General features: G+C 36.3%; 1 protein-coding gene across 3 annotated transcripts; it reads right to left on the bottom strand.

Annotated features, from left to right (window-relative positions):
* Positions 1-646: 646 nt before the first annotated feature.
* Positions 647-14,561, bottom strand: LOC147276002 (myosin-6-like). 3 transcript variants are annotated; one of them, XM_086253677.1, is made up of 39 exons: positions 14,258-14,561; positions 13,061-13,189; positions 12,734-12,877; positions 12,395-12,540; positions 12,153-12,309; positions 11,944-12,002; positions 11,678-11,837; positions 10,836-10,985; positions 10,599-10,735; positions 10,328-10,474; positions 10,078-10,179; positions 9,548-9,605; positions 9,357-9,458; positions 9,051-9,088; positions 8,781-8,907; positions 8,498-8,668; positions 8,276-8,407; positions 8,080-8,189; positions 7,871-7,931; positions 7,291-7,468; positions 6,963-7,168; positions 6,593-6,712; positions 6,047-6,145; positions 5,298-5,510; positions 5,017-5,165; positions 4,671-4,803; positions 4,529-4,573; positions 4,344-4,427; positions 3,954-4,124; positions 3,559-3,705; positions 3,222-3,410; positions 2,831-2,956; positions 2,622-2,692; positions 2,441-2,540; positions 2,229-2,285; positions 2,079-2,135; positions 1,830-1,910; positions 1,645-1,727; positions 647-1,147 (listed from the first exon to the last, which is right to left on the bottom strand). In XM_086253677.1, the coding sequence occupies exons 1-39, from the start codon at positions 14,258-14,260 to the stop codon at positions 1,033-1,035; spliced, it is 4,557 nt and encodes a 1,518-aa protein (XP_086109803.1). In that variant the 5' UTR covers positions 14,261-14,561; the 3' UTR covers positions 647-1,032. The 3 variants fall into 3 exon arrangements, with proteins under 3 accessions (XP_086109803.1, XP_086109804.1, XP_086109805.1); XM_086253678.1 differs by having other exon boundaries at positions 5,026-5,165; XM_086253679.1 differs by lacking the exon at positions 2,831-2,956.
* Positions 14,562-18,511: the final 3,950 nt, after the last annotated feature.

Raw genomic sequence — 18,511 nt, 5'->3', positions numbered from 1 at the left:
ATTCTTTTAAGTTATAAAATTACTGTCTCTATTTTCTACACATGAACTTAATTTAGTGCATACCTGCTTTTACAGTGAAACAATTAAAATCACATATAAAACAAAAAAGCTATATATGTGAAACATTAATATTAATATATTAAATAATAAAGCCATGTGAAACATTAATATTAACTTATTATGATATTAAAGAACATAGGCCATGAAACTAGGGAAGGTGAGATGAGTTCCTATTGCTTTGAACCTTTGACCATTCTAAACAAGGTGAGATGAGAAACTAGACATGTGAATATTTAATTTATTTTTTTTTTTTTTAGGTCGGGTTTAATTGGTTATTTGGAACTTCAACCCGCTAACCAACCCATTTGAGGTCGGGTTGGTCAGGTTATGAACCGACCTCTCTAAATTAGGTGTTAGAAACCGAACCAACCCAACCCATTTTGGTTGGGTTGGTCGGATTGCATTGGGTTATGTCCACCCCTAATGCTTAGAAGCAAAACTCTCAGGGGTACAAATAAAATGGCTCACAAAATAGGGCAATTGGTTTTAAGCTGTAAGTTCACCGGATCCATATAATGAGTGTTAGTTGTACTTTGCTAGACTCTGTAAGCTTTTTCAGAGAATTGTTCAGAATCACAGCCAAAAACATCACAAAATTATGTATTTTATGTATGTATATATTGTTTCTTTGTACAAAGAAAATTGGTGGAGACAGCAATACATCAGCCACCACACTACAAGACAGCTTCTGCAGGACTTCCTATTATGACCGGCAGAAGAAAAAGAACAAATGAAAAAAAAAAAAAAATGCACACCCACTTCCATCTATTGCTTCCCCTTTCAATGATGAGGATTTTACAATTTGAATGGCAAAATAAAAGAATAAAACAAACAATTTTACAGAAGGGGCATCGATCTAAAACAGGGAAACGTAAAAAAAAAAAAAAGAGATTTACAACAACAAATGCAATGGAATATGAATTACTGCCTACACTGAAAAACAAAGAAAATTGTGCTGGAGCTTCCTTAGCCTCACTCATGTAAAAATTCAAAGGCAGGATGCTCGAGGAGTTCGTCTGCTGGTTGGACATCTGTGAAATCCTTCTCTTGCAGGGAAGTAGACAGGTCATCAACCGAGAAGGGGATGCTACATTAAGAAGCATGGATTAGTAGCAATTCACAGTGCCAGCTTTTCTTTTATGACTACAACTGGGCAAATGGAAATTAGGTAAAACAAATGAACATTACTTCGCTAGGAAACTAAGGGACATGGCCCTGGATTTAAACCAGGCTGTGTGCCCTTAGAAAGCAGTGACTTACCCTCAAGCTTGTACCATAACAATCATGCATGCTTCATAATGAAATGATAATATACACCTAAAGATAAAACGTCCAGCGAGTTTTCATTTTATGCAAAACATCATATATGCCTGTGTTATGTATGCATGCATTCAAGTTTTTACGTATATGTTTATGTGTGTGTTGTCATTTTCCTTCACTCTATATTATACAAACTGTTTCCAGTAGATTATCAACAACCCTGCTCCAAGCACAAGTGTCATGGTAGTTTTTGGGGCCATTTTCAAGGATCTACTTTTTCAGAGTAACAAAGAGAGCATATATGAAAAGAGAAGAGACCCCCACCTGGAATTGTCATCCAACAAAAATGAGTTGCTGACAGCATTGTTAGAGTCCTCGGTCATAAGTACTCTCATACTGGAAATTACCTGTAGATGTTTAAAATGGAGATTGTTAGAAACAAATTAACTGGACAACAATAGGAATCTAAATACTGCAACTAAATAAAATATTAACATGAATAAACTCACATCTGAAGATACACTGCGGGTATTGTAGTTGTCATCCCAGTAGAGAGTGCATATTCTATACAGTTGCTGAACGCTCAGGATCTGAAGAAACCAAGCATTGATATGAGAGAGAGAGAGAGAGAGAGAGAGAGAGAGAGAGAGAGAGAGAGAGAGAGAGAGAGAGAGACAGACAGACAGACAGACAGACAGAGAGAGAGAGAGACAGACAGACAGACAGAGAGAGACAGAGAGACAGAGACAGAGACTTACAGGGCATAGATCATTGGTGATTTCATCATAGGAAATTCTATACTTTTGATGTATGACCTGTTGATCAATGTGAGTTAAGATCAAGCACTATAGCAATAGATTTACTGATATAGATATTTTGTGTGCGTCTGTTTTGCGGGATAAACATACCAGGAAACCAACGGCTTGTCTTATGTGTTTAAGTTCATCCCAAGATGATCCTGCATACTGCAATCCAAGAAGATAGAGCCATGAATGTCAGAAAATAACTAAGGTTGAATTCTAGTGCATATGGTGGCGCCTCATCATGGAGAGACACACGCACGCACTCCACAGTGACATGAGATGAATTGACAAGTTACAAAAAGAAGGCGAAAGAACACCTCTTCTTTTGCTTGGCAACACCATAGCTCCAACTCGGCCAATCCAGCTTTCACATACTCCCCATTGCTGAATGTACAACATTCCCGGCGTAGAAGAAGACTGAAAAAGCATAACATGTTTTAGTATAATCGAACTTTTCAGCATAAATGATAAAATCGCCACGAGGAAAAAAGTAATTACCTATTAAAGAGTTGTACATTAATATATGAGAAAGTCTGAGTGAAGATCTCCTTGACAAGAATAGGAGGTACCTGAAACCCCAGAACCATAATCATTTGAATGCTTCAGGATGAAGAAAAGGATAAGAACGGAAAAAATAGACGGTGTAAAATACATGACATTATCCAAATCAGTAAAGCATAGTAAAAAAAGTATCGTAAGTTTCTTACAAAATTTTCTTTCAAAGTGCTAAGGAAAGTGCTAAGACTATCAATAATGCTCTGCCAGTGACTCGCCGGAGAATCTTTCCCAAAGGACCGCCCAGATCTTAGTACGCCCTTGGACGTTCTGGGTGCCTATATATCACCATTACAGATTCCACAAAATTTGAAGTGAAAAAAAGAAAAAAAGAAGAGAAAATAAAACCAGCAGGACAAAGGAACTGAATTCAAGTGACAGACTATCATTCAAAAGGGTTAGGGAAATGAACTACCAAAAGTCCAAAACCACACAATACAAAATTCATATCAGAAAATGATATCACGGCCACAGCCCACTTAGGTAAGATTATAACATTTTTTTTTCCAGTCAGATAAAAAGGATAAATAAAATTCAGCATACCTGGATACACAAAGAAAGCAGTGATGACAACTCCTTTTTCAAGTTGTCTCTAATGATGCCATAGATTTTCTCCACATAGGCAGTAAGTTGCTGCTTGAAAAGTAATGCTGGGTATTTAGCCTCCACTTGGCGTACAACCTCAAGTGCAGGTGCAGCAAGGCTTGCAGAAGAAGGGGATGAGCGAAAACCCTGAAATTACAAAGGCATATTATATAAGACAGAAGGAGTGAAATCTGCGATAAATAAGTTAAAATAATAATGCATCTCATACAAAACCTGAGTTAAAAAGAATTTTAAAAAAGGAGGAGAAATAGAAAATATTGAAGATTTTAGATACCATGGTCATCCTCCCAAAGAGAGATGTTGGAGCAGGTGGCTTCCGGTGTGGAGTTGCACCAGCAGACTTCAGACTTCTTTGGAGTAGGAATAATAATGCAGATGTATTGGATAACCAGTAAGCCATGTGATCATTGTTGTCTTGGTTCTGGAATCAACAAAGACAATTTAATTGAATAATATATATCATGTTTCTCATGCTTAACACTATCCCTTTTAATGTTAAATCGTGCATCTGTCTTTTCCAATTCTAAGTATATGTTTTTGTGATACCAACAGTATTTTTAGAATTTATTCACGACAATTTGGATGGATACTGACAACTTCACTTTCCACAGATAGTAACTTTTTTTGGTCGGGCCACAGATACAATTATACATAGGGTAATCCAGTTACCTCAATTTCTGAACCAATCATCTGGATGAGACGATCAAATACACTAGTCCTTTCAGCCTCAAAAGATTTCCAGTGGAGAAGGCATTTGTAGATGGTAAAGGCTGCAACAGGCTTTCCTTGGCTGAACCCTATGTTTTTCACAACACAGTTGATAAGAGCATCAACACTCTCCTGTGGCAAAAGTATAAGTGATGATGTTAAATGAAGCTAACATACTAAGAAAGAACAGGGAAAAGGAAAAAGGGCATCCCAGTGCACAAGGGTCCAAAGCACCACCAGGTCACCTGAGACAACCTATACTGTTGCATCAAGGTGCCCCGAATAAGAGAAAAATGTAGGGGAGGGGGGAGCAAAGACAAATGAAAGATTTTTGTATAACCAAAAACATACATGTTGACGTTCAACAAGGGATCTCCTCAACTTGCTATCAGATTCTGTGCCAAACTTCTTCACTGGTGTTGCACTCTGTGGTTCCTGTAAAGACATCTCTTTAAATCACCACTAGGAACAAGCAGCAAAATCCGGGCAAAGATAAATGCAGATTGGTGGCATCAGAGGAAAAAATATAAAATTACATTGGCTCTGTTTTCTTCGCTCACATGGTGACCATTTTCCAGTCTCTGCAAAATAAATAAATATAAATCAATGATAAGAAGTGGGGGGGGGGGGGGGGGGGAGAGAGAGAGAGAGAGAGAGAGAGAGAGAGAGTATGAGTACCTGAGTTTCTGGAGTTGATGGAATTGGTGGAATTGGTGGATGCTCTGATGCCTTTTTAACAGGTGTACTTAGTAAGGCTTTGTGCCGAAGAACTTGGTTTTCAGATTCAATGTCAGAAAATTTTTCTTCAAGCCTGCAAATGAATGTATAAACAAAGTATGAAATAAATAACTGAGAGAGAGGGAGGGGAGAGAGGAAGGCAGGAGGGAAGGAGGGAGAGCATGACTGGTTGCAGTTTGAACGTTAGGCACAGTAAGGACGTAACACAATCCAATTGGCACTTACGTTCAAATTGTAGTACAGATCTAATTCAAATTTCTGCGTAACAACTCAAAAGAACCTTAACTGAAATAACCTTTGCATGGTAGTCTTTAACTGAACAATTTTTGATTCTGCCTCCAAAGCTTGCTTCAACCTTTCTTCACTCATCTTGTTTGCCTCTTGATATTTTTTCTCTGTTTGATCAATTTTCTCTTCCAGAGAATTCACCAAGGCCTGCAACATATTTCAGTAAAGTGACACATCAGTAAATAGGGGCGCAAGGCTAAAATTACATCGGCAAACATTAAAAAAAAAAAATACAGTACTCTTCAAGAAATTGTACGTTCTTTATTTTTGGCACCTTACCTTAAGTTTTTCATTTTCACTACTTAGCTTCTCCATCATGGCATGGTCAACAACAGGAACCTCCTGTATTATTGGGACTATTTCTGCTGTTCTTCTTGAAGCCTCACGTTCCTTCTCAAGCATTGCCTTAGTTTCTTTAAATTGACCTTGCATCTCTTGCAAAGCACACTGTAGTTTCTCATTTTCTTGCGTTTTAGCTTCTTCCAAGTCCGCCTACAAGCAGAAGAATATTCGAAAAAAGAACATTATTATAAAATTGGCAAACACATTTAGCTATTGTCCTTTCGTTTAGATATGTGTTGTTTGTTGTGTCCAACACACCATGTTCAATTGAGATAAACAGGGAAGCAACAAGAACCATAGCAAAGTAGTTTTGCTCCCAAGAGCAGTGACACCACCTCCCTCATGTGAATGAGACTGGACTGGAGGATATACATTATTTGGGCCAGTGACCCGAGGCCCAGCCCATCAGGCCGAAGCCTGAACCACAGTTGAGGTCTGAGCCTAAAGACAGTGGCCCGGCCCGGCACGCCCAGATTTTTAAATCCACTCATTTTTTTCTGGTCTGGCTTGGCTCAACCTGGTCCGCAACAGCTGACAAGCTGAGCCTAAGCCTAGGCCAAACATATTGGCCCAGTGCTGATACGTACTGAAGGGTGAGTTCCCGAGTTCCAATCCCAAGCAGGTGAACATTTGTGTTTAAATTCTTTAGCATCACAACATTTAGTAAATTCATTAGCCATGCATACCCTCATGCGTTTCTCCAGTTGTAATCTCCATGTCAGTTCTTCAACTTGCTTTTCTAATTTATTTTTGGCAGCTTGGAGGGCGCCTGTTTCCCTTGCAGCCTGTATTTAATACAATAAAGAAATGAGACCCTCTGAATTTGCGTTACCATAAGTAAAAATTGACAATCTTAACTGCTAGCTTGATTCGGAAAGGCCACATAATTAAAGAAACATGACAAACAATCATAAACAACAATAGTTTTCCGAAAAGGTAACATGTCAACCACCAAATCTTGTCCTTCAAAGAGAAAATTATATTTAACAATTCATTTTTAATGGGATATTGAGATCTGTTCCAAGATTTTTGGAAAGCTTATGTAGTACTTGGAAAAATTATGTGGATCCAAGTATAAAGTGTGGATATAAAGCTCCAAAGGATTCCATCCTTCAGTTAGTACGTCCTAAAATTTTAACCTCAAGAACTACATCAATAATGCTATACTTCCATTGGACAGTGCTGTAGCATAAGAACTGCTGTGAAAAGAAAACAAAAAGAGAGCTAGTTACCATCTTTAGCTTTCGTAGTTCTAAACGAGCAACTCTTCCCCTCCAAGCGCACTGTGTGGTAATTGCAGCTTTCTTTGTCTTCATATAATGCAACCGTGCCAAGAACTTACGACACTGGCTCTGCAATTACAAGAATAATTCTAAATTTCTGAAGGAAAATAATAAGAAATCAAAACAGTTCGAGCCAGATATAGCAATAGAAAGGCATGATCGGAATTTAAACAACTAGCTGCAAGATGATCAAAGTTTTAAAAAATATATATGTTGACATTTCAACTATAACTTCCACATGGCCAAGAAAAATACAAAACTGGAACAGCTTAAGAACTTTTTTAAACCAGTGATCCATTTTCTCAATAAATCATTTTACCTGGATGATAATTGCTGCTCTAGTCTGCCTTCTGAAGCGTAGCTCATTACGAGCAGTTAGCCCTCGCATACCTGCCTGAATAGATACAGCAGAGCAATATAATTCTGTGTAAGCTTTCCTAGCAAGATACATGCGCAAATGCCTCTGGATCATGAGAGAGGAAGCTTCTCTCCGCATGCCATCATAAACGTGTCGAGCAAGTTGTCCTACAAATAATAATAAACAAAATCACACAGCAATTATGTGAAGGTCTCAAGGTCTCAGTAGACACAAGCACTCAGCTATAACTTAGAACCTCAAGATCCACTATAACCTATAACAAATTTACCTCTGCAAGCAGCTTGAATCCGTATTGCAGAAAGACAAAGCAAGACATAAGCTCTTTGAGCCAAATAAGAACGGACTTTCCTTTGAATAATACTAGCTGATCTTCCTAAGACCTCGGTTCTACGAGCATCCAGTTCTGCCATCTGACCAGCCCTAAGGAAGACCTTTGTTTTACCAATCTGAAAACATGGATAAGTTAAGATCAATTCTGAAAACCTATCCAGAAAGCAGACGTATGGCATGTGCAATCTATAAGTACCACAGTGAAAATTTTTTAATAGGAACAATGACAATTTTCATATCAGGCAAACCTATATTCTAGTCCCTCCTTTTAGCACAAAGGCATAACACAGTCATTGACATGGACTCTAATGAAAGTGCAAACAGTGTGTTTCAGGTCATTCTCTATGACAAAGTAATCTTGACAACCGACTTGTTAACAACTTGACATATCATTTAAGTTGAATGCTTACCATATGGCCACAATAGTATCACAGAAAATGTCTAACTGAATAAGAGCACATGACTGTCATGCTATTGCAAGCTGAGAAGAAAAATTGATCATTGGATCGAACAATTACCTGATAGCCTTCCAGGCCCACCTTCTCTAAAAGTCTCTTGCAAGCATTGACCTCATCAGAACTACCATGATATAACAAAAGTGGAAGAAGCAGAAATTAGACCCTTTGATGGTATGACACAAATCTAACAGTTCAACGAAACCAATCAAAATCCCCCCCCCCCCCCCCCCCCCAAGAAAAAACTGAAAAAGAATAAACAATCAAAATACCTCCCATCCAAAACTTCAGGTGCAAGGAGGCCAAATCGATCTATAAATTCAGCAAAAGCTTTTCTAGTAGGATATCCAGCACAACTTATCCTGATTGCCTCCATGACCCCCTGCATTGAGACCATATATCAATGTAGGGAATTTTAATTACAACATTATAGGCAAAAAAGAACCTGAAGATATCAACACCCCTTACCCCACACCGTAGTTGTTGTAAAACATTTTTGTTCTCAAAGATTGCTGGCTTAAGAATGTTATTGGGTTTTACACATCGAATGTAATGTGGCTCTGTGGAACTGAGAGTTTCAAGCAATGCTTGCAATTGTTGCTGCATAAAGTACATAAGAGGTATTCATAACCCACAAGACTAAACAAATAAACAATTAATAACATTAAAAGAATACTAAAATATACAGACCTTAAACCGAGAACCTATTGAAGAGAACTTTGACGTCTTGGATGAATCTTCAACTAATGACAGAAACAAGCCTGAGACAAAGGAACATTTTGAAGCACACAAAAGTGCCTGATGTTCAGCAACCACATAGTCTTTGTTCTTGTCCAGAAACAGTTCAGTTTGATAAGTGACCTGAAAATGATATCAAACCTAGTTACTTGTTAGGTCTAAACTCTATAATTAAAACGTACTATGAAGTAAAAGAAACAGTAATTGTAGTAGTTATACAAACAAACATACTTACATCACCAGCATAATGGCAAATTGTGAAGTCACTTTGTGATAATTTTGGTTTATTGAAGCGCTTATGATTTTTGAATGTCTGATATAACTTTTGGGCAAATGTTTCATTTGTCGATCTTGGAAACATACTATAAAAGAAAAGCCTCAGTTATCTCACAAGCAAAAGCATCAATCTAAGTTTTAAAATAAGTATTAATTAACTGAACAATGGTAAGTCAATCATATGCATGTGACATGAAAGGACAGCAGCAGTCCAAAGTACTAGACTTACCAAGCTTCGTCCAGAAGAGCAATTATGCCACCAGGTTTCTGAAATCAAATTTAAACATTTAAAAAATAGATTGATATAAAAATATTTAAAGAAATCCTAAAAGAGAGTCAGCAATAAAATAAAATTTTGGATATTTCTACTGACAACAAAAGCTGCATGAACACATTTATATGAGCAATATAGATTCACTCAACTTAAATTAAGAAAATAGTAATATATGGTGTAAACTGATGAATGAAAAAAAAAATTACACAAACACCAAAACTATTAAAGACAGGAATTTATGCAAAACAAGGCAGTATAAACCTTTTCAATTAGATCCAGGATATCTTGATTGTCAACGAAATCAATGTAACTCCAATCAATTTCTTCTTTTGTATATTCTTCTTGCTCCATTTTGAAAACGTGCTGCCCAACAATATAATACAAGCAATATAGATTTACTGAAGAAATTCCAAGGATACTAAGGAAAACAGTAATTCCCTTCACAGACAAACCTGATTGAAATGTTGCTGAAGCTTCTCATTTGTCAAATTGATGCAAAATTGCTCGAAACTGCGACATCCATAAGTGACTAAACATCAGACGAAAAAACCAAGCAAGCAAGTCTCTAAATAGGGTCAAGACATGGTAATTAATGTAAATCAAATTATAAAGATACATCCTATGGATTCCAAGACAGTAGGATCACCACGTCTTGCTAACATACTGTTAACTTTCTGGCCAACCCTAGGCCATCATCCAATGAGTAGAAAGATTGAATAAGCGACACTATAATTACTTTATGCTTAATCTACCAATTTACAATCCTCAATAAGTTCAGGTAGGAAAACCTAGCGTGTTCGATGGAGCTCAGTGGACTAGTATAATCATGAGCGCAGTGACTTGGAAATAACTGATGGGAGTTGATGATCCTACCATTTTGCATCTGAAGCAGATGCTATTATTGTGGTGAGGGGGATGTTTCGTCACTTGACAAAACTAATTCAGGTCAATTTTGAAAACAAAAGGCATACCGAGTAAGCACCTGTTAGTCTTGAAACTCTCAAATCCATAAATGTCCAGAACTCCAATTAAAAACTTCGACTCAGGGTCTTGACCAATTGAACAGTTAATCTTATCTACAAGCCTGTGCAAACAAGGGAAATTACGGAGCAATAAGAATCAGAAAGCACAATTTCAATTACAGTTGCAAATTGAAAGAAAGTAAACAGTAAGAATAAGAAAGGTACACGGTAATATATCTTCATTCAAACTCTTCCAATACAGGAGCTTACCAATCAAACAACCTCGAATACACAATTTTAGCCAGAGCATCTCGACTGACAGCTGCAGCTTCTGGATCCAGCCATTTGGTGATGGTTTCATCACGAGTTACAATAACACGTTTGCAAAGAGAATCTTCTAGTGCCTTCACATCACACCTGAACAAAAGGTATGAAAATAGAGGTCACATTTCATTTACTTATTGAAGCATATGGAGAGCTAAAGTTAAAATAAGAGCATCATTTTGTGTGTGCTAACGTATCAATGAAATTACTTATTTACATGAGAAGCTCAGCAGCAGTTTTCAGGTGGAACCAAGATTTTTCATCCTTTGGCATGGATGAGTCCATTTCCTTTCCCTTTGCAAATTCAATGTTTCCAAGATGCAGAATTGCTGCCACAACTCGAAATATTGCATCCTAAATGCAGTAGAAAGCAAAGAGAGATTAAAAATTCAAGGCTATTTTTGAAAGATCTTTGAAAGATCGTATCACTTGAAGCTACTCCCTACGTCAATACCTGTTCATCAGAACTTATTCCAACAATACCCATTGCCTTCCTTGTTGCAATGTATTCTTCAGAATCATCAACCCCATCCAACTCATAGCAATTTGATTGATTTAAATAATGAAATGTTCTTGGGTGTCCCAGTTTGAACCTTTGAACATCCTGCAAATGACAAAGAAAAGTCAGGGTCCAAGTTGTAAGAAAAGAAACGTTGAGCTTTGCCTGCAAACATAGAGAGTAAGCGTTTCTGCTTCTAGTTGGATATAATGTGATTTTAGGAAATAGAGATAGACAATAACACAAGAGAATGCTATTTCACATGAAGATATATCATATAATATATAAGAGAATTTAAAATAATACTGCTTCCAAATTCCATTCATGGCCACAAAAGATATGACCCCATCATGTCAAAAACTGATAAATTACTATTCTTAAGAATGCTTCTTAAGATATAACCCCATCATATCACTACATTAAACTTCCTAAAACCCATGTTGGCCTGCTCTGGGGTTTAAATAGGGTTCACGCCATTACCAGGAAAAAAAAATCTGCGAGAGAAACAAACTCCTAGATATATCTTTTGTACGAAAATCTGCATGGACAATAGTATTTAGATAAAAGAGCAGTAATATCTAAATATAAAACATAAGATGTAGAGCAAAGATATTGAAGCTCTTTTTAGTATTGGGATCCATAAATTAGATCCTTTCAGGCCTGTCTTTATGATCATTAAAATATATTCAATATAAATGCAAAGGGATATAGAAATATTAGGTTTAAATGTGCAGCACATAAGGTACATAACTCTTTCCATAAAGTGAGTTCAGGTGAAGCAAGCCAAGATTCATTACCTCTGGTGGTGCAGCACAAAGCATGTAGAAACAGTGATAATTTCTCTCAGGATTGGACACCTGACACACACGTGATCTTTCAAGCAAATAAGTTCTTATAGCAGCTCCAGAGATTCTCCCGCTCTGATCAAACTGAAGCTCCACAAACTTACCGAAACGACTGCAGCAATTACAACATGCAAATAAAGGTATGACACAATCAAACATGTAGTACACATAAAATTCATGATATGAAAAATGAAAATTTTAAATCAAGATCCTCCCACCTGGAGTTATTGTTTCTAACAGTCTTTGCATTACCAAATGCTTCTAAAACAGGATTGGACTGAAAATCACACGAAACCAAAACAAATTCATGTCAGATTGATGATAAATTGATTAAAAAGAAAATAGTTGTGGACCCGAAAACTGTATCAAATTTTATGACTTCTCATCTCTGTTTGCAATACAAACTGAGGTTCTAAATCCTTGGTACCTCCAGGACTTGCTGCTCAACAGTCCTCCCTTCAGCAACAGCTCTCCCTCCCATGTAAGCAAGATAGCGCATAAGCAATTTGGTGCTTTCTGTTTTACCTGCCCCACTCTCACCACTAACCAATATTGACTGACTTATCCCCTCATTAATCATAAGTCTGTAACCAAACCAATGGAATTTTACATTGTTGGACAAGAAGAGATATCAAATAAACAAGCTACAATGAGAATGCAATAACGTACCTATATGCAGCATCCGCAACAGCAAAGGGGTGTGGACTCAGCTCACCAAAGGCTGCCCCTTTGTATTGTGCCATCATATGGCTATCATAAAGATGAGGTAGTTTACAAAAAGGGTTCACAGCGATCAAAATGCTCCCTGTGTAAGTCTGGAATCACCATTTAGTATATTAATTATTAGCCAAAAATACACACACACATCAAAGGCATAAAGAACCAAGAAAACATGCATGCAGATAATCCACACAACCTGACCGTCCCCTACCCACCAACAAACCAGATAGAAAACATACTGAAGAATGATTTAAGATGGGATAACTTTTTAGTTTATGGAATACTTACATATATTTCGTTGATATCATATCTTGATCTTAAATTAGCTAGGACTCCTGGTTCATGCAAATAAGCCAGCTTTGTCATATCATCCACTCCACAGGGTGGAGCTTCAGCATCTTTGGGATAGACATTGGAAGCTTTAGCAACAACCTGCAATTTCCCACCCAATGAAAATGGGGTAAGTGAGGAAGCAAAAATCAGCAGAAATATCACAACAAGCTGAAGTCAGAGATGACACACAACAAATAATTGTGAATAATGGTTCAGCATAGAACATAATTACTAGGGATAGACTAGCACGAATACATGGTGAACAATATAAAATGCACTCACTGTCTTCCCTGAAGTGCAGAGAACCTTGATCTCTTCCCCTTTAACCTCCACAATTTCACCATCTAGCCAAGCTTCTTCTGGATCCTCCACCCAAACAAGAGATCCAACTGCAGCACTGATAGCAGCAGCCTTAAAAGCAAAGAGTCTCAATTGTTAGCAAATCAGGGAAATTATTGGAACAAGAATTAAGCATCATCAAATGAACAAATAAAGACAGCCAACGATTTGTACCAGCAAAAATAGCCAAAGTATAAAGATGGATTTTCTTTCTATTTTGAAAACCACAGAAATTTTACAGAATTAAGTAGAAGAGTCAGAACATGTACAGTTGCAAAAAAAATTGAGCCAATTCAAAATCAAAAGGAAAGGAAAAAAACTGCATTCTCTGTTAATTAAAAAAACACTTAACCACTCGTATGGGAACATAGTGACAGAGGTTTATATGAGTTGATTAATAAATAAGCTAGATTAACTGAAACTTTGAAAATTAATAAGATATATTCAGCAAAGAATAAGTTGAAGATTTGAAATTTTTGAAGTTCAAACTCAATTTAAAACACATTGGAAAAAAAAAAAAAAAAAAAAAAAAAAAAAAAGGCAACCAAGCCATTAAGTTCGAATAACGGCATCCAGTTCCAATTCCAAGACCCTATTTCCTTGCTACCAAACAAAATCTAACTGATATTTAGAGACTGATTTATTTATGGTCATGAAATAAGCGGCCAGACTATTAGTACCTTATCACATTTGGGAGCTGAATCAAATTTCAGCACAACCCCACAAACTGATATGCAAAAATACTAATCACACTGAGATATAAAGTCTCATTCTTATCAAATACATTCCTAAACTTTAGGCAGTGTTGCCAACATGATAATGCAGCTGGAAATAAAGCCCGAAACAGCCGCTCACTAAATCAAGATGGCCATTTCAATAAGACAGTAGAAATGAACAAATCTTAATGTGATAAATTCAGACAAAATGATGCCAAACATAAAACAATGAAAGCAAAATCAAATCTCTCTTCTGCTTCAACCCAAAACCCAGATCAGTCCATCAACATAGTAAACCAATGGCAGCCTCAAATCATCAGCAAGTTTCAATCAACAAATACAAGTTCCAAAATTTATGAGAACCCAGAACTCCAAATGAATAAAATATATTAAAAAAAACCAACAAAATATACAGCATAAATACCATTCACGCAGAGAACTGATCAGATCAGAGACTTGGGGTTGCTCCTGGATCTACTTTCAGCCTTTCCAATAAAGACCATTCAAAGTCAGCAATGAAAAGCTCTTCAACTTCTTCTCCTTTCCCAACAATATTTCACTGGTATTTCTTTGAAGCAAATCCAAAACAATTTAATGGGTACCAAATAAAAATCAAAAGAATTGATTGAGAAGCTTAAACCCTTCAACAGCGTCAAATAATTTGGAGAAGAGATTAAGCCCCCTCTGCTTTTGAAGCAGCTTTCCTTGTTTTACTGCTTCCCTCTTCTTCTTAGCTTCTTTGGACTTTGGTTTTATTTTCGTGTCTAAGATTTTATTTAAACATAATCGTTGCTGTTAAGGATTTTTTTTTTTTTGGCCAAGGTTAAGGATTTAATTGACAAAATAAAACGCCAATTAAGTGGCTGAGTTCACGAAACTGCCCTTTGATGTTGACGAAATTTACGGAATCTATGACTGCTGAAGCACGGTTCCGTTGGCGTCACAACGTTGTCCGAACTCCGGACCTTAAAATATCGAATTTGGGAGGCGGTAAGTTCTGGTCCGAGTCGCCCGACATTTTACTTGCTTTACAGTTTACACGCACTTCTCATTTCTCAACCATATTTTTGTCAACTTCTTTTCTTTTTTCTTTCAAGCTGTTAAAAGGTTTTGGAAAGTTGTTTTTTTTTTTTTCCCAAATAGTAGCAAATTTTAATTGTATAATTATTCTTCATAAAAATTAAATATTAATATTTTATCACGATATTAAATTTTTATGATCTCAATTTACAATGTATCAGTCTCATAACATGAAATGGTAAAAATTATACATTTGTATTACTCTCATAACAATGTATTGTTCTCGTTGAAAATTTTTCTCTTTGTTCCATTATTTACATTGTATGAATCATTGAATCAAAATTTTTTTAGCAATATTGACATAGCCCATTCTTATTTTTCAAGTGTTTTATTTTTAACACAATAAATAATATCGTTCATTTCCAATTATTTATAATTTTTTGGGCCTTCATCTCTTATTTCTAATGAAGATTTGGTTAACTCTAGTTTTTTTGGGCCAATCAGCGTTAATGATGTCCTTTAACTAGAGCTGAAGTTTTTATGTTAATTGTTTGGCACATAACGCTAATTGATTATTTTTCCACAATTAATATATGGAAAAGAAAAAATAATTTACCCATAAAAGCTTATATACAATGAATCATTGATGTTATATTCGTTAGAGCAGCTCGTATCTATTAAATAATAATAATAATAATATATCTTATCACTTTTGTTATGCGAGTCCTTAAGTTCTATAAAATAATATAAATCTCTTTAATAATAAGTTAATAACTAGTTATCATCTTTTTATTTATTGATGACATTATATCTAAACTTTTTTTCTAATTCATATCCAAGGAAGGGATGCACAAAGTATTCAATGTGACTTGCATCAATGTGCTTTGCCCTACTGATATAGCCTTTATCAATTTGTCTCTTATAAAATATCCCTAATTAAAGAACCATCTCATAAATGTAACTATGTAAGGCATAGTTATGGAGGGGGGAGCTGATGACCGAAAAAAAGACTAATTATGAGATTTGTGATGTCATAACCCTTTGTATCTATGCAAATGCCCCAATCAAAAACTGCAATATCCCTAAGTTTTTTTTTTTCTTTTAAATGAGGGGGGCTCCGGTGCTGGTGCCTAGGGGGGTTACGAGTGGCCGGTGTTGGACCGGCTGGCGTTGAGAAGGGAAGGGAAAATGAGGGGAAGGGTGGGGCGGATGGGGTTGGGTGGGTGATTGGAATGAGTCCTTGGTTTTACAATATCAAAGTAATGCCATAGAGAAAGGGAAAAAGAGATATGGAAAGAAAGTGAGACTAAAAAAGAGGGAGAGATATAAGGGAGGTTTCTGGCATTGGCGCCAGCTCTTAAGGGTCGCTGGTGATGAACTCGCCAGTGGTTAGGGTAGTCGGGTTTGGTGGTAACTGTGTGTAAGACCCTTACAAATCATGATATAGTTGGTTGCCTTGAAAAATTACCTTTGTTACATTATATGGGGTGAGGTTCTTGTTTTTTTTATATTTTATATTATTATAGGTATTTCTAATTCATAATTATAGCTTAAATGAATATATTATAAGAAATTAATCATAGTTATTCAATTGGACATGTGTCACATTTTGAGTTGGGTGATCACCTAGTTAACGTGGTAAACAAATTTGCTTTTAATACAATTATGTAAATATGACTATTTAAAATTTAGAAAGCTAACTTCGTAATAATATCCTAGTAGTGTGGGTAGTTATGGGAATACACATATTTAGCAAAACACGGCATCAAGACACAAATACAATAGAGAATATACTCTAAATGAAAAGAATACAATTCGAGAATCTATATAGAGGAAGAAAAATGATTAAAGTCCCAAGTTTTTACAAAAAAAATAAAGCCATAAGGAAGCCCAATAAGAAGGAGCCACGTATCTGTCAATCCACCTCATCGAATTTTAGATGTCGGAAAGAACAGAACCGACCACGCGCCTCCTGCTCATTCTGTTAATCACATCACCTGAATGTTTTGTTTTTTTCAAAAATTTGAAAGACTCGACGCACAGGTTGAACTTCCAGGCGTCCAGCCAAGCTTTAGCGAACATCTGCGCGTGGGCTTGAAATTGCAATCTTAACTCTTAAGGCACTCGGAAGCACGTTCTGGCGCGCGTGTACGACACTCGTTTGGACATTCGACGCCTCTTTCTTAGTCATAGGACGTGCAAAGCGAAAAATGTCATTATTTTGTGGGGTCAAGTGAAAGAGCGGTGTAGATTAGAGGAGCCATGGTGCGGTGCAATTACAGCCATTGGATTTCAAACAGAGTTCAAGAAAGTGTTCGAAAGAGATGGGAAGGCTTCAACGTCACCGCCTTGACATACGGGGGATCAATTAGAGATTGCAATGATAAGAAGCTGTCATATTATTACTTTTAATTTTTAAATTAACTAATTAGCCTTTTTATGTGACAAAATTCTCATTCATTAAAAAACAAAAACAATATTCTAAAGGGTATTCCAAATTTTAGGTGGAAAAAAGTTTTTTTGGGTGAGTTTTTAGTATATTACTTCAATGATGTTAATAACTGATGTCAATAAAATTCATATACAAATTTATTCATTTAAGGAAATAAGAAATATATTGACCCAAAAAAAAAAAAAAGGAAATAAGAAACATAAAATAACAATTTTCTCATAAACATTTGAAACCCACGTAACTTTAGTTAAGATTAAGAGAGAATCCAAATCCCTTTAATTAATATTTTAAACAGTTGGATCATTCAACAAACAATAAGACATGCAATTTTTGCTTCAATTATGGAGGCTACAATACCAGGATTAAATAATCAATAATGCTATTTGTCCCACATTTTTTTTTCCCACATTTGTATCCCACCTGATGTGTCATTACTTTACTGGAAAGGTATTTCCTTTTTCTTTTTTAAGTTTTATTTTTTAATTTGTAGTGTCCAATGTATGAATGTCATGTAAGATGGTATGCAATTGTGGTATAAAAATGTGGTAAGTGTAGCATTACTGTTAAATAATATAAGAGAAACAGTGATCTTGTTAATTGAGTATGGATCATGGATGAGAGGCTAGAGTTTTGATAAGTTGGAACTAGGACTTATTATTAGTCTAACGTAATGTAAATAAGTACCAATATTTAAATAAGAGTAAATTATAATTTAGTATCTCAACTTTACATGTTGTTTCAATTTAGTACCCCAACTTTGAAAACTTGCAAAAAAGTACCTCAATTTTCATTTTGTGTCAATTTAATACCCCAACTTTGAAAACTTACAAAAAAGTACCTCAACTTTCATTTTGTGTCAAAATAGTACCTCCATTAATTTTTCTGTCAAAGTTGCAGGAGTATTTTCGTCTTTTCCTTAAATTTTAAAAATAATTTTTTTTTAATAAAAAAATTTCTTAAAATAAAAAAAATTTCATAAAATAAAAAAATAAAAAAAATTTCCCCAGCCCGCCCCCACCCAACCAAAATTGAGGGGCGGCGCTGGGTAAGGCGGGGGGGCTGGGCGGGGGGGAGGGAGGTGGGTCGGGGCTGGGTGATAGAGGGAGGTGGGTCGGGCTTGGGTGAGGGGGAGGGGGTGGGTCGGCACTGGGTTGGGGAATGGGGTGTGCGGGTTGGGCTGGGTGGTGCGACGGGGCTGGGGCTTGG

This window comes from Dryas octopetala, chromosome 8 (genome assembly GCF_963921425.1).
Source record: "Dryas octopetala chromosome 8, drDryOcto1.1, whole genome shotgun sequence".
Lineage (NCBI taxonomy): Eukaryota > Viridiplantae > Streptophyta > Magnoliopsida > Rosales > Rosaceae > Dryas > Dryas octopetala.
This window is presented reverse-complemented; position numbering and strand designations above follow the sequence as displayed.

Bases quoted from the DNA above. Each gene is read 5' to 3' on its own strand.
- LOC147276002 (XM_086253677.1), bottom strand. The intron at 6,146-6,592 runs GTAACTAGCTCT...TATTAAATACAG, and splicing joins AACTACGAAAGCTAAAGATG to GCTGCAAGGGAAACAGGCGC. The intron at 2,286-2,440 runs GTGTTCTTTCGC...CTTGGATTGCAG, and splicing joins GTTGCCAAGCAAAAGAAGAG to TATGCAGGATCATCTTGGGA.